We start from the raw sequence: 24,247 nt of genomic DNA on the forward strand, positions 1-24,247 counted from the left end.
ACAACAATTGTAGTGTCAAAGTAACAGAAGTCCTTGGTTCTGTTTCTTAAAATTCATAACTTGAGAAACATAATCAAATTAAATATTTCAAAAGAAGACACACCCATAAAATTTGAATCTACGATTTAGAATTAAGAAAATGAAAGAAAAAGTATATATACTAATTGAAATATCACAATTGTAGCAAAAAGGCAAATTTAAGCTTTAATAGTACAGCAAACTCCTGATTATCCATAAGTGGCTTATCTGCGGTCTTTCACACATTCAAAAAAAAAAAATTACGATGATTAATTGAATGTGGTACAAGTTAAGATCAGGGTTCTCCGATATTTATCATGATATATATCACGATATATATCCGATATTTATTTTGAAAACATCATGATATTTTGATATTTATTTTTTCAACTACGATATTTTCAATATAAAAATTATATCAATCATAGTAATAATGTTCATTTACTATTCAAAATAACCAAAAAGTTATGCACTATATTTTTATGATGCATTAATACATCATTAATGTAACAAAGTAATATAATATTCCTTTTCATAAAAGTATTAGTAATGTAACAATTCTAATTCATATTACAAGAGCCTAATTAACTACTAAACATTAGTCAGAAAAAAGGAAAGTGTCTTATGTCTGTGCACTAATGCATATTTTTTATGTCTGAATCATGTAACTGTGTAAAAGTAACTAGCAGAAGAAAAATGAGTAAAACAGCTAATGCTAAATTAACTCCATTAAAATTGATTAAAATGTTAAATGAAATATTAGATATAAATAATGAAAGAAACCATAATTTGAAGTCTACATATTGTAAAAACAATATGAGAAAATAAATAGTGATTTGAGGATGCATTTACTTTTTTGAAGACTTTAGTTTGTGCTGATTAAAAATATTGGATATATATCAAAATATCGGACATTTTCACTTTTTTCGAAAATATCATGATATTTTTGAACCCTGGGTTAAGTTAACATGCAAATTAACTCAACAAGTGCAAAAAAGTTTTTGGACATTCCTATCACTTTCTTTCCCCTCGCTTCCAACAACTTAAAACTTTTTAAGGTCACCTAACTGAACCTGACTAGTTGAAACTTGGTTTTTAGATCTATACTATTTACTGCTTTAGGCTTCATTACTTGTTGATTTTTAGATCTACACTACTAATCTGCATAAACGAGTGACCAGATCCGTCTTTAAAAAAATCCTCTCCCCTCCCCTGTAATCTAGCTTGATTGTTGCAATTAATCTGCTTACACGATTTGTTCGTATTTTTGTGTAATTCGTCTTTAATAATGCGGGATCCTTTAATAGCATAATCCCTCTTTAATAATGAGCGATCCTTTACTAGCATGCACTATTATTGTAGTGTCTGCAAGTGTTATTGAATTTTTTAAGCTATTGCCATACACAAGCATCATTTTCAACTATTTTGTGGATCATAAGGGACTTTGCTTATCCGCAGTTATCGTGCCACCCTATTTCGCGGATAATCAGTAGTCTACCGTATTTAAATATTTGAGCAAATTTAAGCTTCCCTTAACTCCCAGTCATTCTTTAGAAGAAAGGAAACTGTCTCTGACGCATCAACATTACGGTAATAGGTATTTTCTCATTTATTTCAAATATCTTTTTTACTTTGCAAAATACCAATATGACACAAAATATGCAAATAACATGTTTTGTTAGAAATAAAAATAAAACATTATATCTATCAGCAAGAACAACTAAAAATAAACAAGGACCAATTTTTATGCTTAACAGAACGTTGATCGGGATTTTTTTTTTCTTTTTTTTTTTTGGTAAGATTTAAATAATGCATATGGCTGACTTAATTACTTTTGGTTATTGAAGGACAGCATACGACGTTTTTGAGCACAACAAATGATTACCAAAAGATCTCATATTATGTTCCCGGTCAACAATGTGTTAAAGTATCACAGAAATGATTCAAGATCAGTACAAAATATTACAAAAATACAACTTATAATTACTCACAAATAATTTTGAAATTAAAAAAAATATATGACAGGTTCAAGAAATTACAAATTTGGCACTTTTCCCTTGATATTTGAATTTAAAATTGTAAAATATACCTCTTTAGGAGGAAAAGATAATAGGATTATGTGTATTCCTATTTTCAGATTAAAATTCATGATTAAAATGAAAAAAATAATAATAATAACTATTATTTTCTGTTTTTTGGTTGACCTTTTAAAGAATTTCTCCTACAAGCGTTAAAAATTTACTAAATTTCTTCATTTCAATGCCTACATAATGCAACAATGTAATAATTAACGATTCCATAACTTATCATGATTTTGCATGATAATTACATGAATTCAGCAAGTTTAGATTAAATGCAATGCAAAGTGCATGAAAAACATTTCTAGTCATATATTGATCACTACATAATGTTGAATATAAAATTCAAAGTAATTAACTCTGTCCAGAGTTAATTTGCTTGGAACTGCATATACAGTTTATATACCGTAAAAACAGACACAAGCATACACAAGTTGTATTTGTGAACTGCAGTTTCTTATAAAAATAAAAACAAGACAAAATTAATGAGAAATTATATAACAAGAAAATTAATCACAGTCAAAAGCAATAATATGGTCAGATGAAGTAAAATACTTCTGTAATAAATGGCTTTTTCCTCTTTTCATGTCTTCAAAACCCAAGCATAAAATCATCTCTGAAGGTACCTTCTCTTATTCGATAAGTAAATATGATTTTTATTTTTATTAAACTTCAACTTTCCATACATCAGGGCAGATCCATTACAAACAGGCTCGTTGTTTTCAATTAGTGGACTACAAAATAAAAGCAATTTGTTAGAATTTGTATGAAAATACATATAGTCACATTAATCACAAAAAAAAGAGGAAAAAATCTTTTTTGTTCAGTAGATAAATAGTTCAAAGAATGTTTATGAAATGTATATAAATGTTTTTATGACATAATTTTCAAAATATGAATATAAATCAAAATCTTCACAACTGATACAATTAAGGATGAATTGCACAAAACAGTATTAGCAGTACACAATCTGTCATGCAAAGACAAAAGTAGAACAAGTCCAACACAAAATTCAAAAACAAAGAAACTAAATAAAATTTGAAGTGCAAAACATAATTTTTGACCAGCTATTGGAAATAATAGCAACCAAATACTAATAACAATAATAATAGTAAAATAATTAACGAACAAATTTTACCTTTGAAATAAAAATCAACATTTTACAATTAGAAATGCAAAACAACAGTATTTACTCAGAAAGTATAATCTAAAAGCATAAATCTCATGAAGCAAAAATCAAATAAATCATTACTTCTACAAAGACTATCAAATAATTAATCATAAAAAACTTTTCTGGCTTACTGAAAAGTAAATTTGTTAATAATTTTGGTGAAATCAAACTTTCGTATATTTCGGATTTAACAGAGCTAATAGCCACATTTGAAATCCTTTCAAATTTTTCTCAAGTAACTTTTAAAAATTTTAAATTTACTGAAACTGCTTTCATCTAAAGCAGCAGCGCCCTACCTACAACCCGCAGGCCACACCCAACCCTCCAAGCCTAAAAGTGTGGCTTGTTGTTTTGTTCTATGTTGCGAACTGAAAAGCGTGATCTATCAGAATGTTTCAAACATTCAGAAATAGGGATTTGAAAAACAAATGCATTTAATAAAAGAAGCATAGTGTTGATAAAAACAATTTATGACTTAATTTTCTTTTCCATGTTATTAAGAAAAAATTTTAAATATTTTGAAATTTTATAAGTCTTCCGGCTTGCAAGAATCATTTAAATATGAGGTGTGTCCCTCTGGTAGAAAAAGGTTGGGCGCCACTGATGTAAAGCTATTGAAATAGGTACGGTTAAAAATACTTCTTATTGTTAAAGCAAAATTTGGAAAACATGGAATACAAGTGGAAGAATTACTCTGCCTCAAATGTTGCAATTGTAGGGGACCCCCATGACATAACGTTCCCAAAAAGGATCTTATACTGCATAGGAAAGAATTTTTATATTAGGCTAAGGGGCCTCCAAAAAGTCGGTAAGACAGACCTCCAAATGTATAAATCCACCACTGAGTAATGAGATCATTTTGAAACTTTGTAGTATCACATGTTGTAATCAAATTTACTGGTGAGTATTTTTCTTTTGAAGTGGAAACAAAAGCATAAGAATAATGCAGTTTGATAAATAATTTAAAGCTGATAGGTTCTGATTCATAGAGCTAACTGATACAATCACTCTGCCAAAATTTGGGATGCAAAACAGAGACGAAATTATGCTTTTATTTCAGACTTGTGGCACCTGCAGGGCTTTGCCCGTAATAGAAAATTAAAAGGTCTTTTGGTTTGCCTGTATATTTACAAATAATGTATGATGAATTTCTGGCCAATTGGCTTGCACATGTTACGGTTCCATGTTATGATTTCTTGGTAATTTACTCGTTCATCTTATGATAATTTCGCTCGTGAAAATGTTCTTAAAATTGGAATAGAAAAAGGAAAAAATCGAATTTTCAAAAAATCGCTTCGAGGTGCACACCCTCATGCTACAAACTAATTCTGTGCCAAATTTGGCCGAACGGTGTAGGCGCTATGTGCATCACAGAGATCCTGACAGACAGACAGAGATCCGGACAGATATACAGACAAAGAGACTTTCAGCCTTATTATTAGTAAAGATGGAAGTTTGTATTTCAAACATTCCTGTTGTAATAATTTACATGTATATGAGTGCCCCTACCAAAACATTCAGTTATGTAAATATATTGAAGCAGTATGAACTTTTAAGACAATAAAAATATACAAAAAGAAAAAGATTTAATCATAATATTTAATGTAAAAATAAATGAAAAATTAAACTAAATGTTTGTTTTTTAAAATGCAAGTATTTTATTTAAAGTTTTTAACTACTAGCAATTTATTAAAAGTTTAAATTTAAAAGGAGTAGTAAATTTAATTTTTAAAATTATTTTTAAAAAAAATGATGTAAGGTTTTCTTGTTTCTTGAGAAACAAGAGATCTGCAACTTTTGTAACATAAAAGGTATGCTCCATTTATCATTTTGCAATAAAAATTAAATCACCCATGCATTTAGGGGACTAGAAATAAATTGAGGAAACAAAACAAAGACTTTGTTCATCTTTCATCCATAAATAGCTGAGAATATATATATATATATATATATATATATATATATATATATATATATATATATATATATATATATATATATATATATATATATATATATATGTAAGACCACCGCTCGGTTCTTATTACGAATCTTGATTTTCGCAAGTTGCAGTGTTGTGCCGTGATAATCTACCACGTAGGAAGAGGACAAAGCTACATTCACAATATTCATATCTTTATTTTTACATAGAATATACCAGCAGGAACTTCTCTTAACCCACTTGTTTAGTTGTGCCACGATTTTTATATAAGGAATATCATTAAAAGATTACAGATAATTATCCCTCGATCATGTGATCTCACGTGATCTATATAGGAGGAGCAGATTGCAATAACGAAATATTATTGGGCTTTGCGCCGCAGACAGAGGCTGGCTTAAGTCTGGAGGGAAAAAAAGTGTCTGGTAGGTACTTTAAGGGAAAACACATCTGAGCCTAGAACATAACCATATATGGTATGAGAAGCATTTAAGTGTGTAATAAATAATGTCTGTGACTCATACGCCCTGACATATAAGTGAACAGAACTTAATATGGAAAAGGCCTAGCAAAGGATTTTTCTTATTACATATATATACTATATATATACCACTATGTAGCAGATGCATTGATGATATATTACATATTAAGTTTTCAAATTTTTGGCAAAAAAATCAATCACAACTCCTTACACTGAATAAGATCAGTTTCAATCTTAACTTTTAATTTTTGGACATTAATGTCGTATTGATTCCTTATGCAATACTACGATTTATGACAGAAGACGTGAATTTCAATTTAAAGTTAACTGCCTTCAAGATTTTTCCTCATGCCTAAGTAAAAATGTTTTTATTGGTACTATCGTCTTTGAGTTTGTAAGAATCAAAAGAATTTTCAATAAAATCACAGCCTTCAACCAAGAAATTTCTTTGCTTAGAAATAAACTCATTAAAAATTGTTTTCCAATTACAGTAATTTCATCAAAAATATTTTTTCAAGTATCGCCTTTAGCGAGCATTTTTGCTTCTCTGTAACCATGAAACTATTCAAGACTATGAAATAAACACGAGAAACCACACACATAGATTGTGATTATGGATAAATCACATGATGCTGTTCTCAGGGATGACCCAGCTAGTTTTAGGAATGTTTTTATTGGATTCTGCTTTTTTAATGATATTTATGTTTTTTTAGTACAACTGGATCGAAACTCTATATGTTGACTTCGGATTGGATTTGTTTACTAAGAATTTCAGGTAAAATTTTACATTTATATTGCATGTGCTGGTGGGTTCAGTGGAGTGTTATCATTGATATCCTCTTGGCTTCTAATAACACAGACTAAATTCCCAGCTTTACTTTTAGGTATGAGCTTCCATGAATTCATTTGCAGTGTAGCAGTTGGTTAGTTTGCTCAGTGCTATTCTGTTGTACAGATATATTCTCGGTACTTATACACTCTTCTTTTGGTAAATAGTGTTAAAAGTGTTTGGTTTTCCAACCATAAGATGGAGTTTTCTATTTACTTTGTATTGCTCTCTTAATTTTGTTCCATTTTCATTTTTTGTTTCTTTAGAACCCTATTTGCCGTAAACTCCTAATTATCTGTGGAATAGGGTGGCACGATAATTGCGGATAAGCAAAAACTTCGAAATAGTTAAAAAATATTAACAACACTCTCTCATACATTTAAATAACTAAAAACATTGCTACATTGCATTTACTAACATTTAATATGAAAAATATATGCAAAATCTAAAAGCGAACAACAACACAATCTTCAGTTTTAAAAAAAAATATATGAAAAGACCCGCCAATAATACGTCCACTGGTAATTGTAATCGGGAGTTTGCTGTACTTAGCTTATTCGGTTGCCTGCTTTCGTGCATTTTTAAGCTTTAGGTTTGGAATTTTTGGAACTTTGATTTTCTTTTTGTATTTATTATGTATATAGACAAGGTGTCCACTAGCGGTCAAGGAATTTGGCATTTTTCCTAGCATTTTGGGTGCCGGGAACTTTGGCCGCTGAGAATTTTGGGTGGCAGGAACATTGAGCGGAAAGCATTTTGGGGGCCTAGCACAAACAATGTTCCTGGCGCCCAATCTTCCGATTTCAGTCCACTAGGGTGGAGCAAAAAAAAAACGAATTTTTTTTTTTTTTTTTTGCGAGTTGCTATAGCGCGGAAAAGTTACAATTGGTGAGGACTTTTAAAAAAAAGCAAAAAATTTTGAAATCGGATATCTTTTGGTTGTGCAACCAAAAATTCGGCATTATCAATGATTGAAAATAAGCTCTAAGTTCTATTTGAGATTAGAAGGGGTTATTTTATTTTATTTGCTTGTTATTTTGTTTTAAGAAATATCTAATTTTCATACAAGAATTTGATTGGAAAAAAGACTTTGCATCTCAATTTATGTAAAAGGTTATCACTGTATTTCAAATTACAGTATACTGATAGAGAAAAAAATAGTATATTTAAAAGAAAAGGAAAATCGTAAATGTTTTAATTATTTAGAACTTCTGTTATGCTACTTCAGCCGGCAGACTATATTTTTGTAATGCTAAAAAAATGTTTTTTATTTGAATTTACTAGGACGTGAAATTATATTTTATAAAACAAAGCAACAAAACTATAGTCATGTATTTCTTTACTAATTAGAAAAAAAAGTCTCTAAAAGTGTAGTAGTGTTATGTTCAATTCAAATAGCGTTATATACAAAGATACATTTAGTTTATAATAAAATATTGCATTATTATTAAAATTAAGTTTATACACTTACTAAGATATACTGTAGAATACATAATAACAGAGACAAAAGCCTCCCAACAGCAATGAACCAACAATTATGCAAACTATAACAGGAACAGGCTGGATCTATAAAATGTTTCAATTTTTCAGTTTAATAAATATTTTTATCATAATACTCAACAACAATAATAGTAATGATAAAAATGTTTAACAGGCGGAACCAGTGGTTGGAAAAACTAAATTTTTTTGGTAGCGAACTACAACTACAGCTACTTTCTTACAAATGTAGTTAACTACAACTACAACTACTTTTTTTAAAAAGTAGCAACTACAAACTACTTTTGAAATGTAGTCGCTACTTCGCTACTTTTCAAAAAATAAGTAAATAAACAAAAATAAAAAAAATGAAATAAAATAAAATAAGTGGGTTTAGTGTGTCCCACAAAAAATGAGTCGATTTTTCAAGTCATACCCTCTTATATTTTTCCAGTTATGTCAAAACAATTTGAAAAAATGTTTCATATAATTTGTTGAATAACGGCAACCCGTGCCGACTTGCGTCTGAAAGTGTAAACCAGCACTTGTATGCTAGCTCACCCCCCCCCCCCCCCCCCCCCCCCAAAGAAAAAAACTTTTTAAAAATTCGAAATTCCTATTGATAAAACGTTGTCCCTAAACCGTACTCCCCACATGTACCACAAAAAATATTTATTCAAATAAAAAATCATTTGGATACCCCACCCTTGGCCTAAAAACTATAATTTTCTTCAAATAATTGATTTTTTTTCCTATTTATCTTTTAAAAATTTACACATGAATTTAGATAAAAAATCAAGTTCAAAAATTATTAGCGAGCTCATTTTCAGATCAACATTTTTAAATGAGTAACAAAAAAATAATACATTTAAAATGAAAAATTCAACTTAACCTTGAAAAAATCCATATCTTTGAGTACTATGTGGAAGACTTCAATATTGCAGGAGAGCAAAAATTTCTATTTAACGCTAATTACCTACCTTACTGTTGATATTTTTCAGCTTGGTAATTTCGTAAAATTTACCATAATTTTTAAAAAATATGTATCGAAAAAAAAAAAAACAATTTTTTGAAGAAAGTTATAATTTTAGGCCAAGTGTAGGGGATACCTTAATGTTTTCTAATTTGAACAAATGTTTTTGTGATGTTGTTGCAAATCTCCGGTGTTTAGCAGCGCTAAACCAGGTCTATGAAATTCGTCACTCTCAAAAAATCCAACACCAACATTGGATCAGCCGAAAGATCCAATCTTGAAAGTCCCAGACAATTCAGTATATGTTCGGGGGTGGCCTGATGGTCGGCACACTTCACACAGATTGGAAAAGTCTTTTTTCCATTGCAATAAGTCAATGATTTTAGGTGCCCACTAATGAGCCTAGTGATGGTCGTCTGATCTCGCCTACCACACTTGAGAGATAATGCACCTCCCGGGCACTTCGCCTGGGTACCAATTATGGGTAGCAGGGACAGTTCAGGAGGACTTTGCATCTCTTTTAGCCTTAGAAAATAGCTCCAAGTAAGTCAAAGAATCAGGTGTATATAATGGTTCACCAGTCCCTTTTTTAGCCAAGATATCGGCCATCTCGTTACCGTGTACATCAACGTGAGATGGAATCCACTGAAAATGCACCTCTCAAAAAGAAGAAATATGCTCCAGTTTGTTAATAATAGAAACACCAGTACCATCACTCACTTTATGATGCATGCGGGGTATAGGGGGGGCAACGTTTTATCAACAGAAATTTCGAGTTTCTATTTTTTTTTTTTAATTTGGTACTGGTTGCAGTTGTTCAAATTATATGAAACTTTTTTATAATTGTTTTGATGTAAGCGGGAAAATATAAAAGGGTGTGCGACTTGAAAAATCAATTTTCGATTTTTGGCGGACACCCTAATGCAAACACACAAGGTAAGACGATTGAACGAAAAAAGGTTTAGATTGACAAATTAGCTCATTTGAACATTGAAAATTACTAAGAATTATCTATTCCCCCCCCCCCAAATGTCCGTTATTCTTCTCTTATATAACACTGTAATTCTCGTATTCATTGTAAGCCGGCAAGGGCAATTCAATATCATCCTCATCTATAACATTTACAGTAGCTTGAAAATTTAAGCTTCACGAAATATAGATATTATATATATTTTTCTTTTCAACTTTAGGTTTGTTCATATAAAATTAATGAAAAATTTTTAATTCGCAAAATCATCGATATCTTCATTTTTGCGAAAATAAATGTTTTTGCAATGTTGGATCTCTTTGAAGTTTAAAACGTTCATCCACGGGACATTCCCGACAGTCAGAAAAAACAAAGGAGTTACTAAATTGACGGTTATCGCTAATTCATATATACTTTTCTTTTTAAGTCAAGCTCTATTCAATACAAATTTTGGCGAAATATGAAAATTACAATTGCAAACGAACTAATGGCGTCAAACAGATAGAACATATGGCGTCAAAATGATATGCCAGAGGTCATCTCGTATTTTTATAAGTTTTATTTCTCATTGCATCCATTGATGTACTCGTGTAAGATTTGCACGAGTCAAATTCGTTTGAACCGAATTGTTTCTTAAAAAAAAAAAAACTTTATTAAAAAGTAGTTTTCAGAAATCACTACAAACTACTATTTTTTGTAGTGAACTACTCACTACACTACTCTTTTTTAAAAGTAGTGCGCTACACTACAAACTACTGAAAAATGTAGCTACTACAGTAGCGTCGCTACTTGTAGCGCGCTACTTCCAACCACTGGGAGGAACACATAGGTACTTGATTCATTTCGTATTATTTACCATGATTTTGAAGAAAAAAAAGCGACATTTGGGTAAATTAAATAAAAATAGATAGATCATTTTAAAATTTCTGGAAATTTTGAGGCGGAAAAAGAAGTTTTTTTCCCGGTTTGTATGAATAAAAAGTTTGTTTCGAATAGAACACAGCAAAATCAAAAATTAATTTAAAAATGAAAGCTATGAATTACTTTAAACATAAGGTAAACAGTAAAGAAAAATCGGAACAAATATTTTTAAAGTACACACAGTAGAAATTTGCACTGCAGACAAGATTTACAAGTCAATGAATTCACATTGTACATTAACTTATTTTTATTTATTAATAAATATATGTTAACATTTAACATTAAATAGTGAAATTTATGTATACTACGCAAAACTTTACATTATTGAAATTTTTTAAAAATCAGTATAAAAGTTAAAATTTTAGCAAAAACAATGGCAAAGTTTTGTAACTTGCAGAAATATACTAGAAGTAGTAATCCATTTTATGACTTTGTTTGATAGCATGTCATTTAGGGAGGGTAATGGCACACACTACATCATTGAAATTTTTAACGGTGGATTTTAAGGGGTACTTTCCTCTTATTGGGGGGGGGGGGGAGTTCTTGCTTTAAGGATATCCTCATGTAGTTTGGGGGTGCACCATTTCTCCTGGGGTATGGTTGGGCAACCATGAATTACAATATGATACAGTGTAAGCAAAAGTTAGGTACATTTTGAACAGCCCTCAACCCACATGAATGCATATTTACAACCCTTACAGATGGCAGGGGTTTAAGGAATATTTCTTCCAACACAACAAGAAACAGAACTTTTACTGTCTGAAAGGTAACATGAGATATAAGATAATAAGGGAGGGAGGGGAGGGAGCATACTGTGTAGGAGGGATGAGTGTGTGGGGAGGATAGTTTTAGAGAAAGCAGTCCATTAGTTGAACTTTGAGCACTTTCTGGAGAAGGCTATGATTTCATCATTTCGATTTCACATGCACGGGCAGCAGCGTTTTGTATTTCGAATCATTTGCTACTTGGATTTTTCTCTGGAACTAGTTTACTCTCAAAGTGTATCAGTGTCCAAATGGATAAAAATTTACTAAAATAAAAGAAAAGTGAACGATTCTGAATCACAAAATGCACTAAATATTATTAGCACACCTATAAACTCCTTGTTAAGTTATAAAATCAATTATATATTGATTGAAAAATTAAGTGGGGTATAAAAGTTTTTATACATAAAAAATTATCCTCTGAAAAAGAATATTAATCATAGCTAAGATTTTTCAATTGCTATGAAGTTTAACAAGTCTTAATGGGGATTATGTCCCACCGGGCCACCGATAAATGTTTCATTGTGGGAATGGGACTTGAGCCATTTTAAGAATCAACATTGTGTTCTTTTGATGGTATGTATCATTCTTCACTATTATTATTTCAAATTTTAAAAATTAATATTAAGCGCTACATTGGTTGCAAAACGTTAGGTTAAATTTGAAATTCAATTATCAACTGCAAATGAAACACATTAAGGCATCTAAGAAGATATGAAAATGTATTCATTCCCCAAAATATTTTAGCACTTTGCTAAAGCTTTTTTCTCCATTTTAGCTTTTGCTAAAGAACTTTTGAACTCAACTTAAACCCTGCTTTAAACACTATGTCATGGTTTGAGTATAAGCATGTTTAATTTCCCATATTTACATGCCTGTTTCAATAAACTAGCAAAATATAATAAAAATTAATTTTATTTTATTAAAATCTTTGGTCAGCCTGGTCGGAATTAAGACAAAACAGGAAATGCGGACCAAAATAACTTCTTTGCAGAGCTGCGGAGTTTCGTTATTTTTGCGGAGCAACTCCACAAAATGAGGAGCAGCTGGCAACCCGGCTGAATATTAAGTAAAACCAAACACTTGGGAATACAGAATGTTGGGAAGTTTTTTAGAATGTATAAATATTCAGCTGCTGAATAATTATTCCCCCCCCCCACCCTTTACTTGCTTCCAAGGTAAATATTCTTTTTAACTTTCTAGCAAGATGCAAGTATATTCCTGACTTGTGTCAAAAATTCTTTAAAAAGAGGGAGAAAAACATGAAATGTTTGTGCATTTAACATAACTCTTTCAGATTTGAATCCTATTATTTGATCTTAATGTTTATTAATTAAAAAAGGCTTGTTGAACAGGGTTTGAGGGGGGGTCTCTTTCTTTCTTTTTTTTTTTTTTTTTGTAATCAAAAAAGTAGGATTATTTTTATTTGAATCATATTTTTTTAATTGAAACTAATTTTTTTTTTATCTTCAAAAATTTGTAGTCATTAATTACTTTATACAGTGAAACCTCCCTTAACGGACACTCCCGAATAACGGACACCTCTAATTAACGGACATTTTTGCAAGTCCCAGTCCCTCAATATAGGCCATTCCATGTAATTCACTCTGAATAACGGACACTCTGAATAACGGACAGTTATTTCACAAAAAATTTTCCTTGAGATTGTAGCGCTTCTGTTTTTTTTTCTTTTCACAGAATATCTTAGTAACTGCTTGCCTTACAAAGCTTTTCATCCTCCACAACTGATATTCCACCCCCACCCCCGTCATTTCCTTATCACTGTTTCTTGGAATTAAAAAGGGTGGTAAGGGGCAGCGGCAGCGATTGGGGCTTAAAAAATGGGGGGTGGAAAAAAAAAAGAACTAAAAGGCATGGTACTTTTTGCGGGCAGCAAAAAATCAAAAAGAAAAAAAAAGTCATAATTTTGTAACGGCTAGTTTTGAGAGTATTGAAGCAGATAAGTGAAAACTCATGTCAGCCTAACAATTAACGTACGTTTTTCTTAAGATTTTAATGAATTTTTTTGAACAATAACTATTCAAAAGTTAAGATAAAAAAGAAGAAACTGGGCGCTTTTTCTAAGTGGGGCGCCGGTAGTAGTCGGCTTTATGGCGCCGTGGGTTCGTTGGGTTGTTTAATTTTTAGACATGAAAAAGATTTGCCCATATTCAAGGTCATATTGCCAACTGTATATCATGCAATAGTGATACTCGAGATAAAATAAATAAATTAACCATAAAAATTGTGTGTGTGGGGGGGGGAAGGTGGGTTGCGCCGCCGAATCGCCGCCGTTGGTAATGCAAAAAAGAGATGTCAAACTGTTTTAACTGATTACTTTAATTGATTAAATGCTTTTTAAGACAAGTGTGTGCTGTCAGTATACCTTTATTAAGAAAAAACAGATTTATTACACGACGTAAAATGTAGTAAACCTTTCGCAATTGTTTCGATTGTGTTCTACAAAGGGAACAACAGCCCATTTTGAAAAAGGTAAATTAAGTAGTTCCTCCTAATAGCGGACACCTCCCAATAACGGACAAAACTTTTAGTCCCTTGACTGTCCGCTATTGGGAGGTTTCACTGTATTTATAAACATAATAGATTGACAAAGCAACTTTTTAGCTATTTTCATTTGATGGCAATAGCTATATTTTTTCTAATAATAGGTATAAGTAGACCGTTTTAATACAAATACATGATTCAAATTAAATTTAACATTTAACCAACTGATTTTAATCAATGAATTTGTTACAAAAATCACTTGATACAAATCTATTGATTTAAATCAAAGGTTTAAAAAAAATCACCTGATGTAAATCATGGTTTTAATTATGATTTAAAATAGGATTTCAATCATGGTTAAAATCATGATATAAATCAATGAACCCTGTTGTTGAACCATACAATAATTAAATTTTATCAAAATGTATGGCAACTGTTACTAATTCATACCGTCATCTGTTTCTTCAGTAAGCTCTCATTCACCCTAAGGGTTTGAGACAGGGGGGTTTTCAATAGGTTTTTGACAGTTTAAACCAGTATTATGCCCTAGTCACTTCAAAACCCAACAACAGTATAGTTATAAAGTAGAAATCAAAAACAAAACTTACTATTTAGCTCACATATTAAGATTGAAATAAATGGCTAAACAAACATCGTTTTATAAATAAAGTATTTCTTAAAGCTTCAGTGAACAAAAGGCAAAAATTATTAGGGATAAGATGTGAGCTCACCGTTTGTAAAGATCCATCTAAGTATTTATTGCAAGTTAGGTATGAGCATATTGCAACATTGATTTCATCTGAAAGGAAAACAGAAAAAAACAATAATTAAACCAAAAACAGATTTCAACAAAATAAATTTCTGTGATTTAACTAAAATAGAACAAACACTTCCATAACAGTAGTCAACTTTTCACATAAAATATGCAGTAAAATACACTTGAAGTATGTTTTACCTGAAATTAAGTTTCAATAATTATAGTTTATATAAGAGTAGCATTAGTTAATAAATTGAAATGTAAGAAAGAAGGTGTCAGGTTCTTATTCCTGAGCTGCAATTGCTGCTCATTATGTTGCATAGCTTTTATGAATTTATCCAGCTCAATATACAAATTTAGGGCATACATCTACCCGAAGAAAGCAATTTTCCTTCTGCCAAGGTTTTTTTTTTTTCTTTTTCCAATGGCAGATTACAACATGATAATAACAAGAAACAAAAAAGAAAAGAGGAACAGAGAACAAAAAATGCTGCAACAAAGTTCATTAATCCATTTTGACACTAGCCTCCTTATAGCGCTCAGCGAGGGAGGTCTTGCAAAGCGCAGTACAGTGCAGTAGGTGGGCACGGTCCATGTCCTCTCCAGAGCCACACAGATTACATGATGAGGAAGGAACAACTCCGATTCTGAAAAAGTGTTTTCAAAGGCAGTCGTGGCCGGTGGCCAGGCGGAATTCTGCAACTGCTCTGCGTCTTGGGCCATTACGTAATATCAGAACAGCATCGCGCCAGTTTTTATGGAGTACACGGGTATTAAGTTCGTCTCGTGTACAGGCCTTAATTGCATCCTTAACAAGTTTTTACTTCCTTTTACAGAAAAAGAAGTATTGTATGCACCTGAAAAAAAAATCTCACTCAAAAATCTGCCTTAATTTCCATTTTGCTCACCCCCGAATGAATGTGAGTTTTCGACCCGACCACACGTGAATATATGCCTAGAAACGTACAACGTACGGACATTCAAAAAATCCATTTTGACGATCCTCGAGTTAATTACAATGAGTTTTCTCCTGACATGCATATTGTTACAAATTCTGTAATTAGTAATTATTGTAGGAACGTAACCTGTAAATAGTTTCCCGTAATGAATATACAACCCCTTAACATATGGCTAAAGTATACAACCCCCTATTCTTTTTTTTTTATTTCATTCACTGATTTTATCACTGGAAGTGTAGTTGTAAAACGGTCTACGCATTTCTGGAAGCAGAAAGAATGTTGTGGAAAATTCTTCGATGTTTATAAAAGCCGTTAGCGATGGATAAACGGGGGAGTTTCGATTGATATGTCGAACTGATAGCATTTTGCTCTGTTTATAGCGAGGCATTTCGCTGTGTTGTTTTCGTATTTGGAAGTAAATACGTGTGTAAACGTTGAGTTTACGGTGTTGTGTGATAATTGCTGATGAATAATTTATCAGTTGTTAACGGTTTCTCCTGTACATAGTGTAAATAAATTTCCTGTGTTTTTATCAAGAACTGTGTCTTCATTTCAAGAAAGTGGAAGTCGCACCGAATCCGTTACAATTGGCGCCCAACGTGGGGCTTCTTCTGGACTTTCTTGGAGTAAGTGTGACTTTGGACATTTTTTCATAAAGACTTTTTTTGAATTAGGACTTTATTTTTATGGTGATTACTCGCGCAATGGATGAACAATTAAAACAACTTCTTGACGCAATCACCTCTGTGAAGAGTGATATGGCGGCTAATCAAGAACAATTAAAAAGTGACTTGACTGCAAGTTTTACAGCCAATCAAGAACAATTAAAAAGTGACTTGACTGCAAGTTTTACAGCTAATCAAGAACAATTAAAAAATGACATGGCAGTTAATCAAGAACAATTAAAAAATGATATGGCAGCTAATCAAGAACAATTAAAAAATGATATAGCAGCTAATCAAGAACAATTAAAAAATGATATGGCGGCTAATCAAAACCAATTGAAAAGTGATTTAACGGTGCTGAAAAATGACCTAGTTTCTAACCAAGAGGAAATTAAAAACGATCTTACTTCGGTAAAGACTGTGATGGAAAATAAATTTAATGAGATAGAGCATCGAGTTGATGCTATCGAAGAGAAATTTGAAGAAAAATTAAGTTCCGTGGAAGGCCGATGCAATGCTGTAGAAAATAAACTGGAAGAAGAAGATAGAAAATTTCATCAACTTAAAGAAGACATCTTTAAAGACCTGGAAAGGAGATTGGTGGCGGAAAGCAGCTCTGTACAGTTTGGCGCTCCCACATCGGTTGCTCGACCGTCCATTAAACTTGCCACATTTGATGGGAAAACTTCGTGGCAGGTTTACAAAACTCAGTTCATGATAGTGGCGGAAGCGAACGGATGGGACTCTGCTACCAAGGCCTGCCATCTTGCAGCATCCCTGAGAGGTGACGCAGCGGACATTCTTCAGACCCTTCCGGACAGCCAGCGCCTGGATTTCGCCGCCCTCACATCTGCGTTAGAGCTTCGCTTCGGTGAGAAGTGCCAGAAAGATTTCAGCCGACTCCAGTTGAAGTCCCGTTTCCAGAGAACCGGAGAAACCCTGCAAGAGCTCGCGGCGGACATCGAAAGACTGTCTCATCTTGCTTTTTGCGACTGTCCTGCGGATGTTCGGGACAACCTGGCACTCAACTACTACATCGACGGGGTTCGAGATCCGGAAATCCAGAAAGCTCTACGGATGGCGGATGTCAAAGACCTGAATTCTGCTGTTGTGTATGCGATGAGATACGAGGCCGCCCAAGAAGCAACCCGTGTGGATCGCCATCTAATCCGGACTCAGGAAGCTGTTGAGTCCGATTCCAGGTCGTCCCACCTCGCTGAACTTGAGAGACAACTCGGTGACTTGACAAGACATCTGAGCAGCATAACAGCCCAAAAGAAACAAGAGCAGAAGTGCTGGAAATGCGGTAGTGAAGGACACCTGCGAAGGAGTTGTCCGGCTCGCCAAGCTACGCGAGGGAAGGAAATCACCACCACTAGAGCTCTGCAGATTTCCTCTTCTAGTAGTGGCAGTGATGGACTTTTCATTTACGCACATGTAAATGGGAACCCCTGCAGACTGATTGTCGACACTGGAGCCAATGTGACAATCATTAGGACAGATGTGGCTCGTGAATTTGGATTGAAACTGCTGTGGACATCGCCACGCGTAAGTCTCCAGACTGTGACAGGTGACAAAATTGAGATTGACGGTAAAGTGGACTTGGAAATAGTGTTTGGGAATGCCACCTACCATCATACGGCATTCGTCGCTAATATCACGGACCCCTTCATTCTCGGATTGGACTTTTTGAAGAAATATGACTTCACTCTCGACTTCAAGACTAATGAGCTGCACTCGATGAGAGAAGACATAGCCGTTTTCCCTGCAGAAAGTGATGTAAAATCCGCTCATCAAATAATAGCCCAAACAGATTTATCGATTCCCTCAAGGTCAGAATCATTAATACCTGGCTCCCTTGAAGAAAGCAATAGTTTTCGATTTGGACTCATTGAATCCCCCAACTTAAGCAATAGCCTAAAAGGAGTGCTGGTAGCATCTACGCTTGTGGACCTTTCTAAGGATGTAATTCCTGTAAGAGTCGCCAACGTGAGTGAAAGGCCAAGGAATGTTCGGAAAGGTGAAGTGTTAGCAACTTGTACTCCAGTAAACTGCATCATTAGAAGAATCAATTCCCCCGAGACTGTGTCTTCTGAGTCCTTGACGTCGAAGTTAATTGGGAGTGCGCCATTATCGAAAGATCAAAGAACTGCTGCGGAACAATTGGTGGACGACTTCAAGCATCTGTTTTCATCTACATCGGAGGATGTTGGCCGTACGAATTTAACGCAGCATAGGATCTACACTGGAGAACACCCCCCTATTAAACAGCATCCAAGACGACTACCGTTCGCCAAGAAGGAAGAGGTTGAGACCCTCCTGAAAGAGATGCAGGAGAATGATGTCATCGAACCCTCATCCAGTCCTTGGGCCTCTCCCATCGTCTTGGTCCGAAAGAAAGATGGCTCCACCAGATTTTGTGTCGATTACTGACGGCTGAATGAAATCACCAAGAAAGACAGCTACCCTCTTCCACGGATAGACGACACCTTGGACACTCTTTCCGGACACAAGTGGTTTTCGACCCTGGACTTGAAGAGCGGCTACTGGCAGGTTGAGATACACCCTGATGACCGAGAAAAGACAGCGTTTACAACTGGACAAGGCTTATGGCAGTTTAAAGTGATGCCCTTCGGCCTCTGCAATGCACCAGCTACTTTCGAGCGTCTTATGGAGACAGTGTTAAGAGGACTTTCCTACGAATCCTGTCTGGTCTACTTAGACGATATCATCATCGTGGGACGCAGTTTCGAAGAACATCTGGCAAATCTTAGGAAGGTGCTGCAAAAGCTTAAGGAAGCCAATCTGAAGTTAAGCCCGTCCAAATGTAATTTGTTCCGCCGGGAAGTGAACTACCTTGGTCACATCATCTCTTCTGAAGGTGTACAAACCGATCCAGAAAAGGTATCTGCTGTCAAGAGTTGGAGTCGTCCCGAAAACATCCATCAGCTGCGAAGTTTCCTGGGGCTCTGCACCTACTACAGGAAGTTTGTAAAGGGTTTTTCCAACATTGCACGACCTTTGCATAAGCTGACGGAGAGCAAGCAAAAGTTCGAATGGTCCAAAGAATGCGAAGATGCATTTCTACGACTGAAGGAGGCTTTAACATCAACGCCTATCCTCGCCTATCCTCAGCCTGAAAAATCCTTCATCCTGGACACTGATGCGAGCAACGAGGGCATCGGAGCTGTTTTATCCCAAGAAACCGACGGGAATGAACATGTCATCGCTTACTGGAGCAAATGCTTATCAAAGTCGGAGCGAAATTACTGCGTCACCAGAAAGGAGTTACTGGCCATAGTGAAAGCTGTAGAACACTTCCATCATTACCTCTACGGCCGAAAATTTCTGCTTCGGACAGATCATGCCTCATTAACTTGGCTTTTGAATTTTAAAAATCCGGAAGGCCAGATAGCCAGATGGATACAGCGGCTCCAGGAATATGACATGGAGATCAAGCATCGAAAAGGGTTATCTCACGGTAATGCTGACGCTTTATCAAGGAGACCCTGTCCTGAGAACTGCCACTATTGTTCCCGAATCGAGAAACAGTATGGAACGACTAGCCCTACCGCCTATCAGGTGACAGTGACTCCAACATCATCAGAACCTGATCCATGGAGTGATGACCAAGTTCGAAAAGATCAACTTGAAGACCCCGACATAAAACCAATTTTAGAGTTCATGGAAAGTGACAGTCGACGCCCTAGCTGGCAGGACGTTTCCATCTTCAGTCATGCAACAAAAAGATACTGGGCTTTATGGAACTCGCTCCATTTACGGAACGGCGTGCTACACCGAAAATGGGAATCTGACGACGGCAAAACATCTGGTGGCAGTTACTACTTCCCCGATCAAGGATTTCAGATGTTCTGAAAGAAATGCATAGTAGTGCGACTGGAGGACATTTTGGTGTCTTGAAAACCCTCAATAAAGTTCGGGAGCGCTTCTTCTGGAGCAAGGCGAAGGATGACGTGGAGAAGTGGTGCCATTCTTGTGACGCCTGTGCTGCTCGTAAAGGACCGAAGAAAAGAAGCAGAGGGAAGCTACATCTGTACAACGTTGGAGCTCCTTTCGAACGAATTGGGATCGACATCCTGGGTCCTCTACCAAGAACTGCTGATGGGAACAAATACATTCTTGTTTCCATCGACTACTTCACCAAATGGCCGGAAGCATATCCCATTCCAGATCAAGAGGCTACCACCGTAGCAGAGACTCTAGTTCAACATTGGATCTCGAGATATGGAACACCTTTGCAGATTCATTCCGATCAAGGGAGGAATTTCATCTCTGCTGTGTTTAAGGGCCTATGTCAAATTTTCGGAATTGAGAAAACTAGGACAACACCACTACACCCACAATCGGACGGCATGGTGGAGAGATTTAACCGCACAATCTTGAATAATCTCTCACTTATGGTATCCAGAAATCAACAGGATTGGGACAAGAAGCTACCTTTGTTCCTGCTGGCCTACCGCAGTGCTGTCCACGAGACTACCGGATATGCCCCATCTCAGATGCTCTTCGGACGAGAGCTTCGGCTACCTTGTGATCTCGTCTTCGGTCGTCCTCCGGATGCGCCTGCATCACCTGAGGAATACATCCAGGATCTCCGGGCCCGGTTGGAAGACGTTCATAACTTCGCACGAGAGCGAATCAACATCGCGGCGGAGAAGATGAAGACCAGATACGACACAAGGTCAATTCAACGAAGGCGACAAGGTTTGGTTATGGAATCCCATCCGACGGAAAGGTCTGTCACCCAAATTGCAGTCGCATTGGGATGGACCCTACAAAGTCCTTAACCGACTGAATGACGTCGTAGTGAGGATCCAAAAATCACCTAATGCAAAACCTAGGGTTGTACATTATGATCGGTTAGCCCCATACTATGGCCATAGTTCATGAGTATTACGTAAACAACCATGGTTGATAACATAAAAGTTGTAGATAATTTTTTTTTGCTTTTAATGTTTAGTAATATTTCTTGTTATTATTGTGTTTCCTATGCATTATTGGTTATTATTTAATGTGTGTATTTGTGAACATGTGATAGAAGTTTGGCACCCTTTCTGGAGATTGTACTGCCCGGGACGTGCAGTCCTTAGGAAGGGGGCAATGTTACAAATTCTGTAAATAGTAATTATTGTAGGAACGTAACCTGTAAATAGTTTCCCGTAATGAATATACAACCCCTTAACATATGGCTAAAGTATACAACCCCCTATTCTTTTTTTTTTATTTCATTCACTGATTTTATCACTGGAAGTGTAGTTGTAAAACGGTCTACGCATTTCTGGAAGCAGAAAGAATGTTGTGGAAAATTCTTCGATGTTTATAAAAGCCGTTAGCGATGGATAAACGGGGGAGTTTCGATTGATATGTCGAACTGATAGCATTTTGCTCTGTTTATAGCGAGGCATTTCGCTGTGTTGTTTTCGTATTTGGAAGTAAATACGTGTGTAAACGTTGAGTTTACGGTGTTGTGTGATAATTGCTGATGAATAATTTATCAGTTGTTAACGGTTTCTCCTGTACATAGTGTAAATAAATTTCCTGTGTTTTTATCAAGAACTGTGTCTTCATTTCAAGAAAGTGGAAGTCGCACCGAATCCGTTACAATATGTAGTATGTATGTACACATGTGCATATGTATCTCGCATAACTCAAAAACGGTATGTCCTAGAAAATTGAAATTTGGTGCGTAGACGCCTAGTGGGGTCTAGTTGTTCACCTTCTGTTTTGGTTGCATTCGGATGTTCCTACGGATGTCTTTTACCCCTTTTTGGGGAGAAATCAGTGTTAATTTCAATGATAACTCAAGTAGTGTTACAAGTTGTCAAACACTTGGCGATATATCGTCAAACTTTTGGCCGGCACATTTTGTCGCCAACTTGGCGAAAAAGTGGCGATTTTTTTTTTTTATTTTTAAAATCTGGTTTAGTTTGGCCAATGTTGGTGATATTTAAAGAGTTAACCACTGAATCACATTAAAATTGCCAATAATGGGGAAATAAATCTGTGTGAAACATTTTTTTGCTTCAGTTCACAAGAAACTAGGAGTGAAAATATTTAGTGTTTCCTTGCTTACTCCAAGGCGCTATTATCATTAAATTGGCGTAAAAGAAAGTCATGTGATGCACACATCAGCTCCTTTAATAACGCAAAAAGTCATTGGTCGGGGAGTACTCTGTGTGACCAAAGCACCTTTTTTGGCCAGGTAATCTGCAATCTCATTACCAGGTACTCCATAGTGAGCAGGAACCCACTGGAGGATGATAGATTTCTTGATAGTAGCTAGATTCTGAAGGTGATGACGACAATCCAATACGTTATGTGTCAAGGGGTGGTTATCAGACAGTGGCGGCGTTAGGCGTCGGCAACTGCCGACGGCCTCGCGCAGATAGGGCCTCACAAAATTCTTAGAAGTAAATTCTCAAAAGTTTTAAGAAATTTCCATGTTTTCAATTGAAGCTCTTATTAAGTGCAACAGACACAAAAGTAATCAAAATAGTGCGTGCAGCGGAGACTGCACAGAGCCAGTCTTAGCAAATGCGGGGTCCAATTCTGTCGGGGCCTGAATTTAAAATATTCAGTAGCTACAGCTTATTGATCAGCTAACTCTATTCCCCCCACCCCCATCCTTATTTCTTTTATTTTTCTCTTGCTTCCTAAGTTCGTCTAAAAATAAGAAAATATTCAAAATGCTGCTCCTCCGAAAACACCCCACTCCCCCACCTTCCTATACACACCCCTCCATACACACTCACACCGAAAGCATTATGGAGCACCTGAAATTTCGTTTCCAGATCTTAAATTTCGCGATATCTCCAGCCTAAAGCCTTCAAATATAAAACAACATCAAAAATCGCATAAAATTGTGTTTTTGTAGCTTGAATTTCAAAAATTACCGAGCCTAATATTACAAAATATGGCCTTACAATCGCATTTTTAAGGCTTGAATTTCAGAAAATATTCGGGCAAGGGTCCCCATACCGCCTTTCTTTTATATCATTAGCAATTAGGTTTTTTAAACCTCCTTAACAAAAAGTTTAAGTGGACTGACTCCTGAATATAAAATATTGCTAAAGTTTTCAGGACCGTAATTTTCAAAATTTTTCGAGGGAAGAGCTCCCTTCCTTCCCGTAAAATCTTCAAAGTTTGTCTAAAATTCTGTTTTTGAAACTTCAATTTCGAGAATTTCCAGGGGATTGATTTTGATCTTTTTTTTTAAACAAAAGAATCGATCTGGGACAGTCTCTGACCCTAAAGTCAATAAATATGGCCTATAATTGCGTTTTTAAGGCTTCAATTTCTAGAAATTTCCCCCGAGACCTCTGCAAATTTTTTCCCCGAACATCAGCAAAGAAAGCCTAAAATGGCGTTTTTAAACTAAATTTTAAAATTTTTCCGGGGGGAGGACCCTCGGACCCCCCTTTTTATCAGGTCATTTTTTCCGCTTCAATGTGCTGCCCTCTCACTCCACCACCAAAATAACTTTTTGATTGCGCTACTAGTCACGAAATGTTTTTGTTTCAGCAGTTAAGTGAATTGGTGCCAATAGTTAGTACAAAAATTAAATCCATGAATTCAATGATTTGTCTGAAAATATTTTATGATTAAAAGGGCCTCCCAAAACTGCATCGCCGACGTCTACTTTTGCTCTCGCGCCGCCACTGTTATCAGATACAATGGCCATCAGGGCAGCTCTAGAATCAGAGAATGAGCTAAGGCTGTACAG

The 24,247-nt window shown here is 35.1% G+C and overlaps 1 protein-coding gene across 1 annotated transcript in view; it reads right to left on the bottom strand.

Annotated features, from left to right (window-relative positions):
* Window positions 1-7,987: 7,987 nt before the first annotated feature.
* The window catches only part of LOC129233195 (uncharacterized), a gene marked incomplete at its 3' end in the record, with an annotated part of 50,637 nt that continues 34,377 nt past the window's right edge, over window positions 7,988-24,247 (bottom strand). Inside the window, exons 6-7 of the mRNA XM_054867257.1 lie at window positions 14,854-14,921; window positions 7,988-8,082 (exon numbers count right to left, since the gene is read on the bottom strand). Of these exons, the coding sequence (XP_054723232.1) occupies window positions 7,988-8,082; window positions 14,854-14,921 (163 nt within the window). The remainder of the gene's footprint in view (window positions 8,083-14,853; window positions 14,922-24,247) is intronic.

This window comes from Uloborus diversus, unplaced genomic scaffold (genome assembly GCF_026930045.1).
Source record: "Uloborus diversus isolate 005 unplaced genomic scaffold, Udiv.v.3.1 scaffold_240, whole genome shotgun sequence".
NCBI classification, from domain to species: Eukaryota; Metazoa; Arthropoda; class Arachnida; order Araneae; family Uloboridae; genus Uloborus; species Uloborus diversus.